This window comes from Drosophila elegans, unplaced genomic scaffold, assembly GCF_018152505.1.
Source record: "Drosophila elegans isolate 14027-0461.03 unplaced genomic scaffold, ASM1815250v1 contig_208, whole genome shotgun sequence".
Lineage (NCBI taxonomy): Eukaryota > Metazoa > Arthropoda > Insecta > Diptera > Drosophilidae > Drosophila > Drosophila elegans.
The window spans coordinates 6,695,384-6,713,068 of NW_024545578.1; the positions used below are offsets into that span (position 1 = coordinate 6,695,384).

General features: G+C 37.0%; 1 protein-coding gene across 1 annotated transcript in view; it reads right to left on the minus strand.

Moving 5' to 3' along the window:
• The window catches only part of LOC108146026, a 66,953-nt gene that overhangs the window by 18,205 nt on the left and 31,063 nt on the right, over window positions 1-17,685 (minus strand). The window contains 5 exon segments of the mRNA XM_017271812.2: window positions 5,423-5,601; window positions 12,163-12,321; window positions 13,347-13,583; window positions 14,928-15,019; window positions 16,414-16,518. Coding sequence (XP_017127301.2) covers window positions 5,423-5,601; window positions 12,163-12,321; window positions 13,347-13,583; window positions 14,928-15,019; window positions 16,414-16,518 — 772 coding nt within the window.

Below are 17,685 nucleotides of genomic sequence, written 5' to 3' on the forward strand. Positions count from 1 at the left end.
TTAAAATGATTTCCCTGTGTAAATAGCTATACCAAAAATAAATATTTTTAAATTTACCAATAATCAAAATGACTGCGGCACAAATGACAAACCCCAAGCCAAAAAGCGAAATATGATTGGCCTGGCGAGCAAAGCAAATTAAACGTTATAAATAATAAGCGAGAGGAAAACAAAAACATACATTTTTCGCCCTCGTCCCAAATTTTTGCCACCACATTTGATGGTTATACGTATATGCATCATATCGAGCAAGTTAATTATGTTTTTGTGCACAGCCGAAACCGAAATTTACGGAATTTTCAGCTGGAGGGCAGAAAGTAGCTTTATAAATATATGCAGAGGCATGCCCCATGTCCCCAATGGAAATATTCCGTATTTTGGGTGTTTGCTCTAATAATTAATTTCCATGGAAAATTAAGTTGCCAAAGCTTTCAGCCAATTAATGTTTGGTTGCACAAAAGTTGAAGGATTCAGATAAACAAAAACTGTTGCCAAATTTAAATTGAGTAAAGCTCTTTAAATTGCTGTTCACCGGAATAGGTTTTAAAGTAAACAAGCTGGTATTATTTTCTATATTCGCCTAAAAATCAAATCACACAGAAAAAATGGCGCACAGTTAATAAAAAGATGCAACCATTTTGCTTTTCATTGACAAATTCACGTTTAAATATTGATATTACATAAAAGCGCATACACACATGCGATGCGAAAACACATATTCACACACTCGCACATTTGAATGCAAATAAAATGTTGCCGTTATGTGCAAATATGCTAATTTGTTGTTTGCCAATCATCTCCCCCTCGTTTTCCACCCATTGCCATTTCTGTTGTTGTTTTCTATTGCTTCGTCTTCCCATCCGCTGATTGCAAACAAAATTGCAACTCAATAAGCAAACTAAACAGCAAATATTCACCAGCTTCTCTAACATCGCAATCCCATTTCCTTCGATTTTCACCCCTCTAGAGAAATCCAGCCGATATCGACCTCATTTCCTTATATGTGGTTGAGTGCATCGAAACAAAGAATATGTTTTAGTTACTAGCTACACGAAAAAACTATTTAATTGACATTATTTAAACGATATATGGATATATATCCATTAAATGTATGCCTAAAAAAGTTGAGTTTAATTATTAAATATATTTATTACTTTGTACAGGTGTAGAGTATTTATGAGTGTTTACAATACGAATTGAGACAAACCAAATTTGTAGATGTTTTTCAAAGCTTTCCTCCTTCTCATTTTTTTTTCTTTTTTCGCAAAGCACCTTTAATTTTACATATTACTTCCGTAACCAACTTTCCCCTCACTAATACATTAAATACAAATTCCCTTTGTCTTTGCCCGCCGTTCCACGCTTCATTGTTTGCCATCCCTTTCTTTGTTTTCGTCTGTTGACTTTATGAAATTAAAAAGGAAAATTTCCACAAACGTTCAAAAAGAAAGAAAAAAAGAAAAAAGAAGGCAACAAAATTGAAAGGTTTTGTTTAAAGTTTGCTGAAAAACTTTACGAAACTTTAGGTGTAACAACAGCTGAGGGCGCCGTTGGAAAAATGGCTTGAGTTGGTGGGTCTTAGAAGAAACTTAAGTTCAGCGAGGCGATTTGGTGATTCCCCCGACTATGTCATCAACAATAATCCGTAAATCAATGAACAGAAAAACGTCAAAACAACTTCCCTGGAATTGGCAAGGGAGGAATGGCAAAAACTGTATCTGTCATATAAGGGTAAAATTGAGACATAAGAGTTTAGTCTTGCGGCCCTTATTTTTCTTTAATGAAAAATTAAAACTTGTTTTATTAAACAACAATTTCTTGCGGTGATTATATGTCCCTACAATTTATTGATAATTTTCTCAAGCATTTTCCTTTAAGTTTAAGTCCAAAATCATAAAGCGGAAATGTTTCGCTTCTTGTAGGGTAATAAATTTCTAACATCTGTGATTCGCCTGTTTCCCTTTTAACTGTTTGTGTATTCCGCTTGTGCCTGCTTAGTTGGCATAAATGATTTGGGCAAATCTTACAGCGATTTCACATAGGGTAATTTATTACCCGATTCTGATTGGCGGCATTAGATGTGAGTGAACAAGTTGCCATGGCAATGGACATGTCAAATGTTCGTTGAATGAAGTTTTTTCCGTCTTTGTGGGCTGCTATTGCATGCGGAATGTTTGGCTGAAGTTGATTAGCACTAATTAGGGAATCCGGACGAAATCGAATATTGATTGGGTCAGATAACGCTTGGCTGACGGAGAAATCCTTTTAGGAAATAATTGGATCGGCCATTGGCAGCTATGACAATATTTTTCTGGTTACAAAAGATCTGTTGGTTGATGTCGGCGAAAACTCGGCAATATAATTGCGATTGATTTAAGTATACTTTAAACGTTTACATGGTCTGTCAGAGGAAAATATAAGCAAACAAGATTTAATTAAAATCGACACACACCACAAAACCCAGAGGGTTTCTTCTCTGACTGGGGCGAAAAGTTGCACATTTAATTAAAGTTAATTGAAAAAGTTATGGCCAAATCAAACCAAATTAAATATGCAACTGATTCTGTTACGTAATCAACACACTGAGTGAAGCCCCTGCCGAACTTCTGTACACAAAACATCTGCATCTGCAGTTTATTAATCATACGCCGCGTGGTCCAAGCGCATTATTTGCATTGAATATTCTACGAGAATTCTATTGAAGACCGCACACACTGATGATTATGTATAAATGTATAACATTGCAATGACCTTTACTGCTCATAATAAATTGTCCTTGTTTTCGCCCCGCACCAAAGCTAAAATTTTCAAATATTCAAATACAAGTGCATATTGAATTTTTGCGGCCCCATGCTTAATGATGTTGTTGTTTGTGTTGCAAAAAATAATTGTGTGGGTGTGTAGGGGTGCAAATAAAACCGCACACAGCGAACAAATGAAAGCAAAATGAAACGATAAATATTTGGTTTTCGTTAAAACTTTAATTAAAATCATGTTGCAACCCCCTAATAATTTATTTGTATCGCGCAATACTGTCGCCCCTTCCGCTGAAATTGTTAGCATTTGGGGCGCTCCAAAAGGGGTGTGGCTGCGTGGGTGGGGGTGGTACAGTGTGTGTGTCCGTGTGTCGATAACAAAACAATTATACCGCCTTGTTTGCCCGAATTGTTAGCCAACTCCTTCTAACTCCCCTCCCAACTCAGTGTGGCTCCTTGGCTGCCATTATTAATAAATGTTTCATACGCCGAGGTCTCCTAATTGAACATCACAGTTTGCTTTAACAGAATGCTATTCGTTATTTCTAATTAGTTTCTTTTGCCCGAAGCAACATATTTATGGTTCCTTGCCATAGGCATAATAAATATATGTAATTATCACTTCTATTATTTAGTTGTTAAAAATTTGCTTTTGATCTATAATTTTATATATCTTTGGAGTTTAAATATATATCAAATCTATTTAAAGATTTTGTTAGAAAAGATGGGATTTAAAAAGAAGTTTCTATTTTATGATAGCTATTTACATATTCTTTAAAAAGAATGCCAAAAGAACAGCATTTTTGTACGCATCACCTTTTCAATACTGAAAGACATCATTTAATAAACTATATGTACACGTCTTAAGATTTATTAAGTACTTTTAAGATGTGCAATCCCGTCTTAAAGCTCTTCTACGCCAAATAGATTTTAACTATGATAGATAAAGCAGCCGAGTCCCATTCAAATTTCGGCCTAATGATAGCAGACACATCTGCTCGATTTCCCAGCCAACACATTAAGCCAAACCGAAGTGAAAAAGCCAAGAGAATGTGGAATGAGGATGAAAGGCATTTACAAAAGTTAAACGGTCAAAAATTAAGCACAAACAGAAACAACAACAACTGGCAAATACATATAGCTATGTCTATATATATATAAGCTGGCAAGTTAATGAGCCCAACAACAAGGCGTAGAAAAGCTGTTATGTAAAGTATAAGAAGTAGGGAAAATAAACAGGGAGTGAGTTGATTTGCCCCACACTTTTTTATGCCAAAATTGCCTGCTCAACCAAAAAACTAATTTCAAATGAGAGTTCTCTCAATTTTCTACCATTTTTGGTTTTTCGTTTATTTTTTTTTTTTGTTGCAAGATAAAAAAGCGTAGAGGAAAATAATGAAAGACCAGCGTTTTGGGTTTGGCCAGCAAAATAAAATCTACTCAAAAGTTATTAAGTGCAAATTAATGAACATTAGCGGCTGCCATGGCGGTGCCTACTTTTGGCCACCACTGCGGCTGCTGCACTAAATTGATGGAGTGGTCCTGGCACCCGAGAGGCACAGCACAGGAGGGCAGCCTGAAATCTCATTTAATAATTTTTCAATTAAATGCAGCTGACTGCTGGCCAGGGAGAATGAAATTCTGGGGAAAACCAAGCCAAGGGGAAGCGCTTAGGTGGAAGATGACGAGGAAGCAGGGTGAAGTCATGAAAAACAAGCTTAGAATAGGGTACTCCTTCAAGCAGAACATTCGGTTAGTGAGGAATGCTAATTAATGTTGGTCCAAGGAGTTGGGGGTTACTTCAGACATTATTCAGCACATCACTGAAGATTGCGTTTTTAAGTTGCCTTGAAAAATGTATATATAAATGGCACTAAGAAAATATGTTCAGAAAAGTATGTTTATTGCAATAAATGTTAAGCTAAACTTAATCATATTTATTTGTTTTTTTTTTTTTTCGCCCAGCAGCAATTCCCAAGTAACCACATCCCAGACATTTAATTTCGCAACTCTCCCTCTGAAATCCATTCCGAACATTATCTGCTGCCCAAGCAATTACTCATACTTTTCTTTTTGGCCGCCACATTAAGTCAAGCCTGAAAAGCCATTTGGCCAGCTTAGTTCTTCGGTTTCCGTGGGGGTTTCGTCTGGCCTTGAATTTAATTAAAATCTCATTTAGTCTGCTTAGATTAGAGCCAAAGGCTAATAGAGGCTGTATAGTTACGACCACGCCCATCGAATTACGACACCTTGGTAACTTCGGCGCCAAACTACTTCACGTACACTATGCCACAAAAATACGGAAAGGAATTGGCTTTTACCAACATTTGATTGTTGGTTTTTATGGTCATTAAGCAGCCAACAGAGTTTTCAGTAAGCAACATTCATCAGCAGGCAATATAAATAATAATTTCCAGTTAAAAACGATAAAAGAGGATGTACCTGCGCTTTTAACAAAGAAGACGATAACCAGAAGAGGTGTAATTCGGAAAAGGTTTCGAAGAAAGTGGAATATGTGAGGAGTGGAAATGGGAAATGCAAAGTGCTGACCCAGTTGACAGTGTCTTTTATGGGAAAGTTTGCCGCACCTGCACCTGCAGCAGAGCCCAGCGTTAATTGCCATTAATTATGGTTATTCATATTCATTTGTGGGGATCTTCTCTTACCCGGATTCGAGGCATTAATGTGGAATTCGCACAGGTTCTTGGTGCCCTGGGCAAAGTCAAACGAGTCGGAATCGGTGAAGAGTATGTCCACGTCCAGTTCGAAGCCACGATTCGGAATTCCCTGTTGCAAGGGCGCCGAAAACGGGCTGGAGTGAAAGGCCACCAGCATTTCAGGACCACTGAAAGTAAGAGAAATCAATGGAAATTTAATTAATGCTGATTTTTGTATATATTTAAAGCAAAGAAACAGTTATTAAAAATGAATTACAAAGATAGGATTATAGATAGATGTATATACTCATAATTTGAATTATAATTATGCTTTATTTGCAAAAGGAATCCAGTTTTAGGTGCATATTTATTGTGGCTCATATCGCTTAACGCTTTATTCAAGTGGCTTTATCGAGTTCTGAGAATCTCTTTCTATATTATTATTAAATTCAACCTAATATTGGCTTATCTTTTTGTTTCAATTTCAATGATACTTGGCCATAAGTGGCAGCCACCCGGCCGCCCAAAAACTTTTTGCGAAGAAATCTCAGAAGTTTTACCCAATATCGCTCATACGCCCCGTGGTGGCTTGTGAGGTTTGTCCATAACCAGGCCACTGGCACTCCAATTAGAGGCGTGAAAAAACTTCAGCTCACATAAATTTAATTTGCACAATTCGGCAAACAAGAAAAGTCGTAAACTTTTTGCCCACGAAAGAGGCAACAAACCCAAAACAGCCCAACAAAATAGCACAAACAACAAGCTCGGTGGGCGTTTTGCCAAAATGCCGACGAACCGCGCCCAAAAGTATGACGCAGTTCTCTGCCGCTTTGTTTTGGGCTATTTAAAGTGTCCGCTCCGTCTGGTTGTTTGCATTTTTGCTGCCAAATTAACTTTTTTCGCCATTGTCTCGTTGGTGGGCGTTGGTTGGGTGGCTTGCGAAAGTTTTAGGCAAATTTTTTGGCATAACAAAGTAACTGAGTCGAGTTGGGCCAAAAATTTTGCCGTTTGTCTTTTGATTTTTCTGGCCAAAAATTATGAAATTTCAGTTAGTAGTGGGTGTTGCACCAAAAGAATTTTCTGCCCCCTAATATTTTTTGTCTGTATTTGCAGACGTCGCGACGCCAGATTTTATGGTGAACGGAAGAGGGCGAAACAGCAGCCGTGGCAATGACATCAAGTGTTCATAAAACTTTGAATTCAAAGATCTGCTTAAAAATAATGGCAACGGAATTAAATGCATTTAATTAAAGCCAAGTCAAATGTTTCGGACAAGACATATAAATATAAGAATAATATAAAATAGAAAATATATGTTTTTATAAACTTTAGTTCTTGATAAGCAGTTTAACCAGGTTTCTCGAATATTTCCATCTTTTTAGCATGCCGCATTCATGACCATATAAATTATGTTCAAAGTTTTCAATTTAAACATCAAATTGAATTTTTATTGCCCGGGCAAGAGGTGCGCACACACGGCGTATGCGTAATATGTCAAGACATAAAATATAAAACGGAAACTGAGCACCCGCTCCACACACTCATACACGCACCCATCTAAGCCAAGAAGTTGAACACTTAAAAAGAAACGCTCACGCAGACGATGTCAAAAGCCATCAAACACGGCCAACAAAATGGCTTTTTAATACGTGTAAGTGTGGCCGAGTGTGAGTGGCAAAGCTTCTTATTATTTAAGCGAATCGTGCCTTTAGATAGGGGCGATGGATGGGGGGGCGTTATGGGGCAAGAGCCTGGGAACAGCTGCAATGCTTTCTGTCAGTGCCAAGTGCAATAAACTGCAAATGAAAAGTAAATTAATTTTTAATAAAGCGACACAAATGTTTGGTCCCCACTCGGGCCTCTGGAATTCAGCAGGGACATGTCCTGGTTGCTTGGGAATGTCCTTTTCGCCCGGCCTTGTGTGTGGTGGTGTACTTGGAAAAAATACAGGTAGTTTTCCAAGTCTACAGACCCATACTTTTCAATAAAGTTTTAAAGGAGGACTGGTAAAAACATCATTGGATTATTTAAATGTATTCATCCATTCAGCAGAATGGATGAAAATTTGTTTGCAATTTTTGTACTGTACCATATTAATATTTTCTGACTGAAAATCGTATCAAAAAATTATCATTAACGCATTTGCTAAACAAAAATTTTTTGCTAAATGATATTACAATTTAAATCTGAACTTTAAAGTTTATTCCAGTTTTCCCAGTGCATGCCATCTGTACGCGTACTTGCGCGGCATTTGGTTACTTTATGCCCTGCGGCACACTTGTGGGTGTCGTAAAATCAACACGAATCCATGGCAAACTTCCCTCCTCAAACTCGCGCCAGCCGCCCGATCTCATCTCTAAATCGCTGTCCCTTTGTCCGTTATCAATACACGTAAACTTCTCCGAAGCGTCAGAGTGTCCTGACCGCAAATGGCAGCGATGTCCTCCCGGAACATCACCCCTCGAAACTCTGTGGAATTGCGGTCACTCTGGGGCTTGAGGATGCCTGGTGTTTGGAGGGGAGTTCAGAAGCACACTAGAAATTTAAGTGATTAAAGGACCTGGGCCTGAGTGATTTATACGCAATTCGGGATAGCGAACCATGGTCGCTTATGATCGGACTTTAAAGAGACATTTTTGAAGATATCGTCAATTTTCATTTTCTCTAACTCGATATTCGATATTAAAACCAAATTCCTTACACCTCTAAGCGTTAAACTCACAAAGTTAAACATTTTCCAAACAAAATCTCACACCCGAAATTTGGAATTAACCAAAGGCAAACATCCCGTTTGCCATCCCCGATATTCATCAAGACTAATCCGCAAAGTGGAACCACAAAACAGGTGGAGCGGAAAACTGTGAGATGGAAGAGGGGATCAAAAATTTACGCCATAAAGAATTAATATGCAATTTAAAAAGTTATCGCTTTGAGTTTTTCTTTTCTTGGCTAACAAAAATTAACATTTACTTAGAGGAAAATCAACAGCTGCTGCTTATGCTGCTGTTGCAGCTGAGAGCAAAATACAACTTTTCCAGCTTTTCCATTCCACACCTTAAAAAAAAACCAAAAAAAAAATATTGTGGAAAAGCGAAAAAAAGAAACCAATAAAATACCAACGTCTCACGGCACCTTCAGCTCGTTGCAATTTTAAGTTGCGCTGGGAAATTAATAATTTTCATGTAGCTTTTTCCCCACCTCCGCACTCATTTTCTGTCGTCCTTGTGTGCATATGCGATTTTCCTACAAAGTCAGAGAACCATGACCGAGGTGAGAAGTAAAGCGAGAGATGTTTGCAGAAGGAGAAGAAGGACCTTCTCCCCGCGCGAGTGTGTGTGCATTTATAATTCGTATGCTCATGTCGCGTAGGACGTGGACATAATGCACGGAAAAACATAAAAAACATTTATGGTTCCCAAAAATGAAACTCTTCTTATGGAAATTATGAAAATTTATTCGTTGGCTTGGAGTTTACATTCCTACTTAACATAGTCCTAGTATAAACAAAATTTATAAAATTTGTTTCTTTTAGCTCAGAAATAATTAATATTTTTTCAGCATATTTAAATGGAAGGACTTTTGGCTTGAAGATCTCCTATTTTTCAAAAAATAACTACCACATCCATGTTCTACCAATCTACTTTAATTTTTATAGTATACCAAGTTCGATAGCAAATGCTGAAAATTTTATTAAAAAGGGAAAGCTCCTGATTTAATCTTAAAATACCATTTTTGCACAGATTTCTTGTGAACTTTAGTTGTGCTTAGAGTGGAAATTATTCTCCGTGTCCTGCAAGAAGATGGATGTGGGAAATTATTGTGACGCGGGCAGAAGGAAAAGCCTGGCACGAGCTACGGTCCTGGCTTCTTAATGCCGTTTTTCTTGGGCACCCACTTTTCCATCAAGTTCTCTGAGCGTCTTTTGCTTCGTTCGTTTTCTCCTTCATGTGCATATTACGCTCTATGCATATTTGATGCACATTCCCCTTGCCCGTCTCTCCTTTTTCTGGCACCTGTGCGCGCTTATAAGATTTTCCCAAGGATACGGAAAGGATGTCAATAAATGCGAGAGTGCAACTCATTAAGAGATTAAGAGGCACAAGGCAAAGCGATCATCATCATTTCGCCATCATTATAAAACGACAAGTTTTATTATGCTGGAAACGAGTTGAGAAAATGTTTTTAAAGAGTTTGAAAAATGTCAAAACTAACTAAAGGAACTAGAAAATTAAGTGAATTAAGTGAAGTAAAGGAACTTTATTTTCATTAAAATTTATATTTAACAAAAAAGTGGGTTGTTAATTGTTATGAATTTTATAATAAAGGAAATTTCCTTGTAATAAAATGTTAACATTTTCATTTTAAGAAGTCACTAATTTGAAAATTGATTTCTGGGAATAACAAACATTTTTACATCTGTTTCAACAAGCTAAAAATAAGACATTGCCCACTAAAAAAAATCAAAGTTTATGTGCATGTCTCAAGGGGACACCAAGTGGACAGAGGAGACCCTGGAAAAGAGCAAACTTTTGGCCCTGACCGAGGACCGAAAGACAACAAAAACAAATTCTCAAGTGCAAGATAAATGGCCAAAGGTGCCGTCTGAGGGGGTTTAAGGGGGTGGTGGAGACAGCTAGGCCACTTGAATGCCATGGAAATGCGTGGGCGTGGCTAAGGGCTGCATTCTAGCATTTTGGGGATGTCCTTTAAGTGTTTCTAAGCGCTTCGAGAGCAGACTCCCAAGAATTTATGACAATCTAAACCCAATGAGTCGGTAGTTCAGGTTTTTTTGGTGATAAATGTGTTATTTTGCTTTATGGTCATTAAATTATGCAACTAACCTACTAAGAAATAGACTAACAACATGTTCTTCCTTTATAAAACAATTTGTAGACTAAAGACATTTAATTTAGGACTGTTTAATACCTTTTTTCTTCAAAAATAGAGTTATAATAGACTAACTATTTTCTTTTACATATATTAATTTCAAATCTTGTAGTACATAGAATAAATGAACTATTAAATTTATTTCAAAAATTGACTAATAATTTCAAAGAGTCATATTAAAAGTAAACTGATTTTTTGTAAGTCCTGTCAAAAAGCATAAAGTTACGAAAGAGGCAAACTTCCACACCAAAAAATAATCGCACTAATGAGCAAACTGGTTCCACTAACAAATCCAAAACTACACCGATTAGGAGTTGCTTTTTAATTGCTTAAACCAACACTCCAGCCCACCACAGGTGTGCATGTGTGTGCGCTCTAGTTTTGAAACTTGAAATTGCTTTTGAAAGGCTGTGGTGTCTTTAAGAATTTATGGTTGATGATCCAAATGCTGGCAACTTGGGAACTAATGAGCAAAATTTTGCCATTGCATAAATCACAGGCATCAAAATGTTTTCAATAGATGGCACTAGCAAAGTTTCAAACGGCAGCAAAAATCTATTTATTTCAATGTGTGTGCCAGGATGTTTTCTGCACCATATATGGGAGTGTGTGTGCCAGTGTATCTGTATCTCGAATTTCGCCTCTCTTTTTCACTTTTCCCTCCGACTGTCTGTCGGTTGATCTCAGTGTCTGTCTGTCGCTTACTGTCTGCAGAGCAACCCAATTTCCGGTTTTGCTTAAGCATTGCGCACAATTGTAAGGCGCACACACGCCTGTATCTTCTAGCTGTATCTGTATCTGCATTTGTATCTGTGTGTGGGTCTTTGTATCTATGTGTAACTGAATTGGAACACATGCGCCCCGAGCCAAAACTGCAGTGCAGTGCACTAGGCTGCGGTCTCCGCTTGCTCACACACAAAACTACTCCTGCACACACACACACACACACACACACACACACATACACACACACATACACGGCAGTGATGCGGAAAAGGGGATTCCCCGTTCACTGTGATTGGAAAATCTCTTTTGGATTCCGGTACAGATCAGGATTAGGCTTATAAAATAGGCATTACTAAGTTGTAGATTAATACTCTACCTTTTCTTTTTGAGAAAGCTCATATATAGTTTTTGATACTTGTAATTTCTTTAATATTTTTTTACTTTAACATAATGTATAATCTTAATAATGTATAATATTCTTGTTCTTAAATTACATTTATTACGTTGTTAAAAAATAGGTATAGATTTTTTATTTTTTTTAAAGCTCATGGAATTATAAATATATCCCATTTTAGTCAGTAAAAATTTTAAAATGCAACTGGCTTAATAAGACGCATAACTTTAAATTAAAACAACCCATTTAAGATCACTTTTATATTAAAAACTCTAGTAAAGCCTAAATTTTAGAAAAATACAAAAAATGTTTAATATTTAAGTTTAGATAAATTATCCTAAAAATAGCGCTTCATTAAAATAGGATGCATTGTTATTTTATTAGTCTCCAACAAATTTGGCTTGTCTCAAAAAACGAAGCCCAAATTTCAAACTCATTACAGTGTCATCACTGTTGGCGAAACCTGCACAGTCTCACATAGTGGCACACTCGCACACACACATGCTCATTAAAAATGTCTGTCTATCTTTTCTTGTAAATGTATTATGAGCTTTGCTGGGCTCATATTTAACTTTTTCATAAAAGGAGAAATGGCGTTAAATAAATGTCCTATGTCTGTCTGCCTGCAGATTCTTTTGCCCTCTGCCATTTCCTTTGCCGCTCCCTGTGATTAAGATGAACAATCTCACCATGTCCTATGAAATGGGAGAAGTTTTCTGTGCAATTTTCTGGTAAGACTCACCGTGAAACAACGCGTGGCAACCAATCTCCTCCGCAGTATTTGGCCAAAACGGGATCGTTGGTGGAACTGCCATCGTAGAAAATTAAATGGTCCCGTTCACCCGTACAGTCCGACCAGGCTCGAATGGACCGTGAGGTTTTATTAAAGCTGGCTATTGACCTGTGAAGGTGGGTGCAAAAAATAGAAATCATATTGCAATGTTTAGCAAGAGCAGCACGAACAATATGTACGATTGAAAAACAGAGAAAAGCAATCAATTCGAAATGCAAAGAAAACATTTTCATTTGCAAAAGCTAGAATACAACATTTACACAGTTGGCAGCATAATAATAGTAATTGTTATTTGAAAACAATATTAACAATAAACTCAAAGGCTATGGAACGGTTTCTTGTTATATGATATTTTAGTATTGGGGGTAAATAAAAAGATAAGGTACAAAAAAATGTATAACCAACTTATTATTAATATTATTTTAATAAATAATTTGAATCAATATCAAAAGTGTACAAAAATGGTTTGACACTTATTCCTTAGATTTATTTTTACTAAATAGGCTTAAAGTTCAAATTTTGTATGCTATAATCATGAAAATATATACAATAAAAGTTCCTAATTGAATTAAACTTATTTTTGCTGGATTCTTTAAACACATCCTTTTTTGAAAGTATCAGCAGCTGGGAACTGAATTTATTATACCTCCAGCCAGAAAGCCGAAATGTTCTCTTCGAAAATTGAAAATAAATGGCAGCTAATATCAAAAATACATTTACCTAATCCCATCAATCCAATTACAAACTTCACATGCTGCCCTTTAATACGGTTTTGCATACAAATTGCATCGGCTGACTGTTTGCCGCATTTAATTGGAATATACAAAACTTTTTGGGCGACGAGAATGCTTAACATTCTCGGACACGAAACAGTTTCATTTGTGCCGTCAGTTAACAAACTGCAAACTGGAACTTCGCTTAGCAATTTGCCAAATTGAAATTTGTCATACAAATGCAGATGCAGATGCACTTTGCGTTGGCTGTGTGTGTACTACTACTACATGTATCCCATTCAAATCGGGAGTTGAATTTTTGGGTGGAAGGTGTTTGGGACAGAATGGTAATGCTTATTTAATGCTCTCCAATGCAGGTGGACATTCGAGATTCAGTGGCGCAATCCCCTCCTAACTTACCGCTTCACCAAGGCCTTGTGCTGATTTTCCTGGCTAACGGCAATCATGGCGTGCTTGCTGGTCGGCACTTCCTTCTGCCGGATCGTCCAGTAGCAGGTTACGTTCCTCGGATACATGCCAGGATAATTCGGACTTTGCAGGCGACACTTGTTACGATAGCATTCATCGAATTGCCTGGTACAATAGGTGCCAGGTGTCACCCGGCCCAATTCGAGCGGCTTATCGGGCAGGCCGTATCTGCAAAAAGATTCCAAAGGGTTCAGTTCTCATTCTCAGTTCACTAAGTATTGTGCGAGTTTAGCAATTTTCATTCTCGGTTTTCGGTTCTGGTTCGTTTTCGGTTCGTGCGAGTACATTTTGAGTGGTATTTAAGGCTGTGCCACCAGCAGCAGTAGCAGCAGTAACAACAACAATAACACAAAGACCAGCAATTTGCATAAAATGTGCTACGGGTATTTCACACGGTTCGCAAACACACTCACACCCACCTTTATATAGATGGTCATACCTGGGGCCCTGATCATTGTTTAGTTTGGTAATGGTGTGCACACGATTCACGGATAATAAAAGGACATTTCACTTAACAAAATATATATTCTTTTCGTAGCTAAAAATTATAAGGAAACCATTTAGACAAAAAGTTCCTAATAATTTTCTATATTTCTTAAAAAAAAAATGGTTTAAAGTTAAGTTAAGTATTTTGCCTTGTCTTTAACACATTTTTAACTACTTCTCTAAACTAATTACTTTGTTTACTATTTTATAACTATTATTAAAAAGTCACGCTTTATTTTATGGAAAAGGTATTGATTTGTTTTTGTATAAATGGCTTCCATAGAATTTTTCAACCAAATTTTTCTGATTTCTAGGGATTTTTAATTTTTTCAATTAATTAATTTTGCAAACCCTAGCCCACTTTTTTACCGTGTGCCAATGAAAATGAGTGCTGGCATGCTGTGCGTCTCTCTTGTGCACTTGTAAATTCTGTGAAACTTATTCAGGCGTAAAAATACATTTCAATTTCTATTTTCCTCACACTCAAAATTTGCACTTGCAAACAAAAAGCGCGACACATGGAAAACGAAGGAAGTGAGAGGGGAAAACGATACAGAGACAAATTTGACACATGCCTAGGCACCAGGCACAAATGGATTGCTCTGCAAATACATGAGGTGAGGCTAAAGCTGTATTGAGAAACTAGACAGAACACGGACTCATGTTTTATGCAGGCTGCCTCCTTTCGGAATTTACCGAAAAGCCATCCCCTAGGCAACCAAGTGGCATTGTTCTTTCAGGTAGAAAGATTTAAGTTCTAAGCAAGAACCTTCGAATTTAGCCAGAAGCAGAGCCAGAATCAAAGACACAGTCAGAGAGCCAGAAATAGAAACATCTATGAAAAAATGAAAACTGGAGCGGGAAAAGCTGAAGCAGACTGATGACATTACCCCGGTTGGCTGACAGTAAGGGAAAATCGGAATGAGAAAAGCTAGGGCAAATGCACCGAACCAATATCAATTGAATACTTTTCGAGCTGCACAGATATTTGTCAGTTTGCCGGTGCAGTTCGGTGCAGCAACTTACCTCACAACTGCATCCGACTGGCTTATAAATTTATATCTTATGCTGAACTCAAAGGGCTTCTCGTCTCGGATATTGCGTGGCGGATGAAATACCTGCAAGAAAATGAAAAACGGAAGTAGAATGCCATTTGAAATGTTAAAATGCCAAAAAGTGCAATCAATGTGAAAATGTTTCAACGTAAACGTGGCTCAATTTATTCACCCTGTGATGGCAAACAACTGGAATTGTTGTTAAATGAGCTTAACTATCACCTTAAGCAATTTATCTTTTAGAAGGCAGACCTGGATTTCTTTATATGTTTTTATGACTATAATTTGTATTTGCATGATACGCTATTCGAGATTTTTATATTTGTTTTATTATATTGCTATAATTTTTATTATTTTAATGACTACAATAATATAACTTGGCTTTGGACATACAATTTTTTTGAAGTTATACTTAATTAATAAAAACTGAAGAGTAGCACAAAAGATGCTTAACGAGCAAGAATTACCATCTCCACACGCAATTTATCTTTAATTATGCAATCTGCGATTTCTCCTTTGATTTTTCTCCATTGCCATGTCAACTGCTCATCAACACTTTTGCAGATGAGAAGTGTCTGAAGGAGTTTCCTCTCACATACCGAATGAACTTTTATTAATTTTCATAATTTATGCGTGGCAACTCGACGGCAGTAACTGAAACCATATTCCCGGAGAAGGGATTTCCATGGACGTGTCCTTTACGATGCCCTGTCCAATTGCCCATTTTTATGGCAGCGCGTTTATTTAAAAATTAATCAAAAGCTGGGAATGGCACTGCTTCGTCGGCAGACTGCCCTAAGAAAATATTACGCATACGCCGTGTGCTGAGCGCAGAGCAACTTGTTCCATTTAAAATGAAAATGTAAAGCAGGAAAAGTGATCTATAGGATGTGCTGCTGATTTTATTTTTCGAAAGAGTATATGCAAAGGCTGCAGGTCAGTCTCTTAAAAAAATATTTAATATTTATTTTGAAAAATTTATTCGGTTACAGAGTTCAATTATTTTTATATATTCATTTTCAGAGAACAATATATGATGTTTTTAAAAATGTAACTTCAAAGTAAGTATGAAAAACTTAAGCGTTCTGGTGAGGGTTGTATGTTTTTACACACAATTCAATAGAATACAATTATTATTTACTAATAAAAAATAACTTTAATATTGCTAAATATATTATTAAAATATATTATTTGAATTTAAGAAAAATTACTTTCACTTATTAATAATACTGAGCAACCCGTATTTTAATATTTTTCAAAATATTAACAAAAATGACTTAAAGGATTTATTTCAGATTTTGAATTTCTTGTAATACTTTTTTAGCGCCTGGAAAGACCAAATTGCTTGAGGTTACTGCCAGGGTATGTAATTTGAGCACGCTCACTGAGCAGAGCTCCCAGCGCTCCGTCCCTTTCCCGCAGTCTCCCCTCTCACTTGCACTTGCACTTGCACTCACCTTCACCGACGCTGTCACCGTGGATGTTTCGCTAAAGTACAATTGCGGTCCGGTGGCCTTGCCGCACCAGGAGCCGCCGGTGAATGGGCGTCCCAATTCGCTGAGCTGCCAAGTAAATAAATAAAAATTTAATTAATTAAAAATCAAGTTTGTTTCGCTGGTGACACGCCCACAGACAACCAAACAGAAAGGCTAAAAGCAATTTCGCACAGCTCGGCAAAAATGCTGCGATGAAAACATTTAAAGCCGCACATACACACACGCAGAAACACACATACACAAACGCTCAAACACACAAACACACAATCGCAGGCGCATTAAAAAATTGGGTTAAGTTATAGAGTTCGTACACCCTTATTGATTTTATTGGCACACTGGGTAAGTGAAAAACGCATGAAAAATTAACAAACGCACGTTACAGGGTGGCCATCTGGCGTTGTGCTAATGGATTATGAGTGCGTGTGTTGTGCAGTGTTATTTTATTTTTTGCATTTTCCCGGCTACCTCTGCGCTCAATATTTGATTGTTTTCCCTGCTTTTTCCCGCAACGCAACGTGGCACTTGGCAGCGTTACCAAAACGGACTGTATTCCACATTTGGCGCAGTGTTTTATGCATGCGAAAAACCGTTGGCAATCGTCGAAGGTGTGCGACCAGCAGCTGAAACTGCCATGGAAATTCCACCTGCAAGTGCTGCCCCATAAATGTATTTGCATTGCGACCAAAAAAGAGAAGCCTAAGGCTGGCCAAACGTATGACGTTTAAAATATTGAAAGAGTTTAAAAAAGTGGTCGATCCTTAAATGGGGACAAAAATAATGGGCTGTGAAATACCCTCTCTGAACATCAAGCATTTATTAAGTTCCTGAATTGTTCAAGCACATTGAATTCCTAAGACATGCTCTTACTTTAAGTTTATGGAGCTCCCGTATTCTTATGTATAGAACAAAATTACAGTCACTAACTAAATTTTGTTAGCAAAAGTTATGGCTACTGAAATGAGTTTTAAAACTGACTATAAAAAGATTATTATACCCTTGCAGAGGGTGTCAAAAAATGTTATGAAGCATGCATTTAAAATAAATTTCAAATTTTAGTTTTTAAATTAATTGTACACCATGGAAATAAAATTTGGATTGGACCATTAAGGTTTTTTTTTGAAAAACTTATACTCTCAAAATAAATTTTAATTTTTCTTCACCAGTTAAATTTAATACACAATTCTTAAGTTACGAGTTTTCTTATCTGGAATTTATGCACTTTAATATGTTATA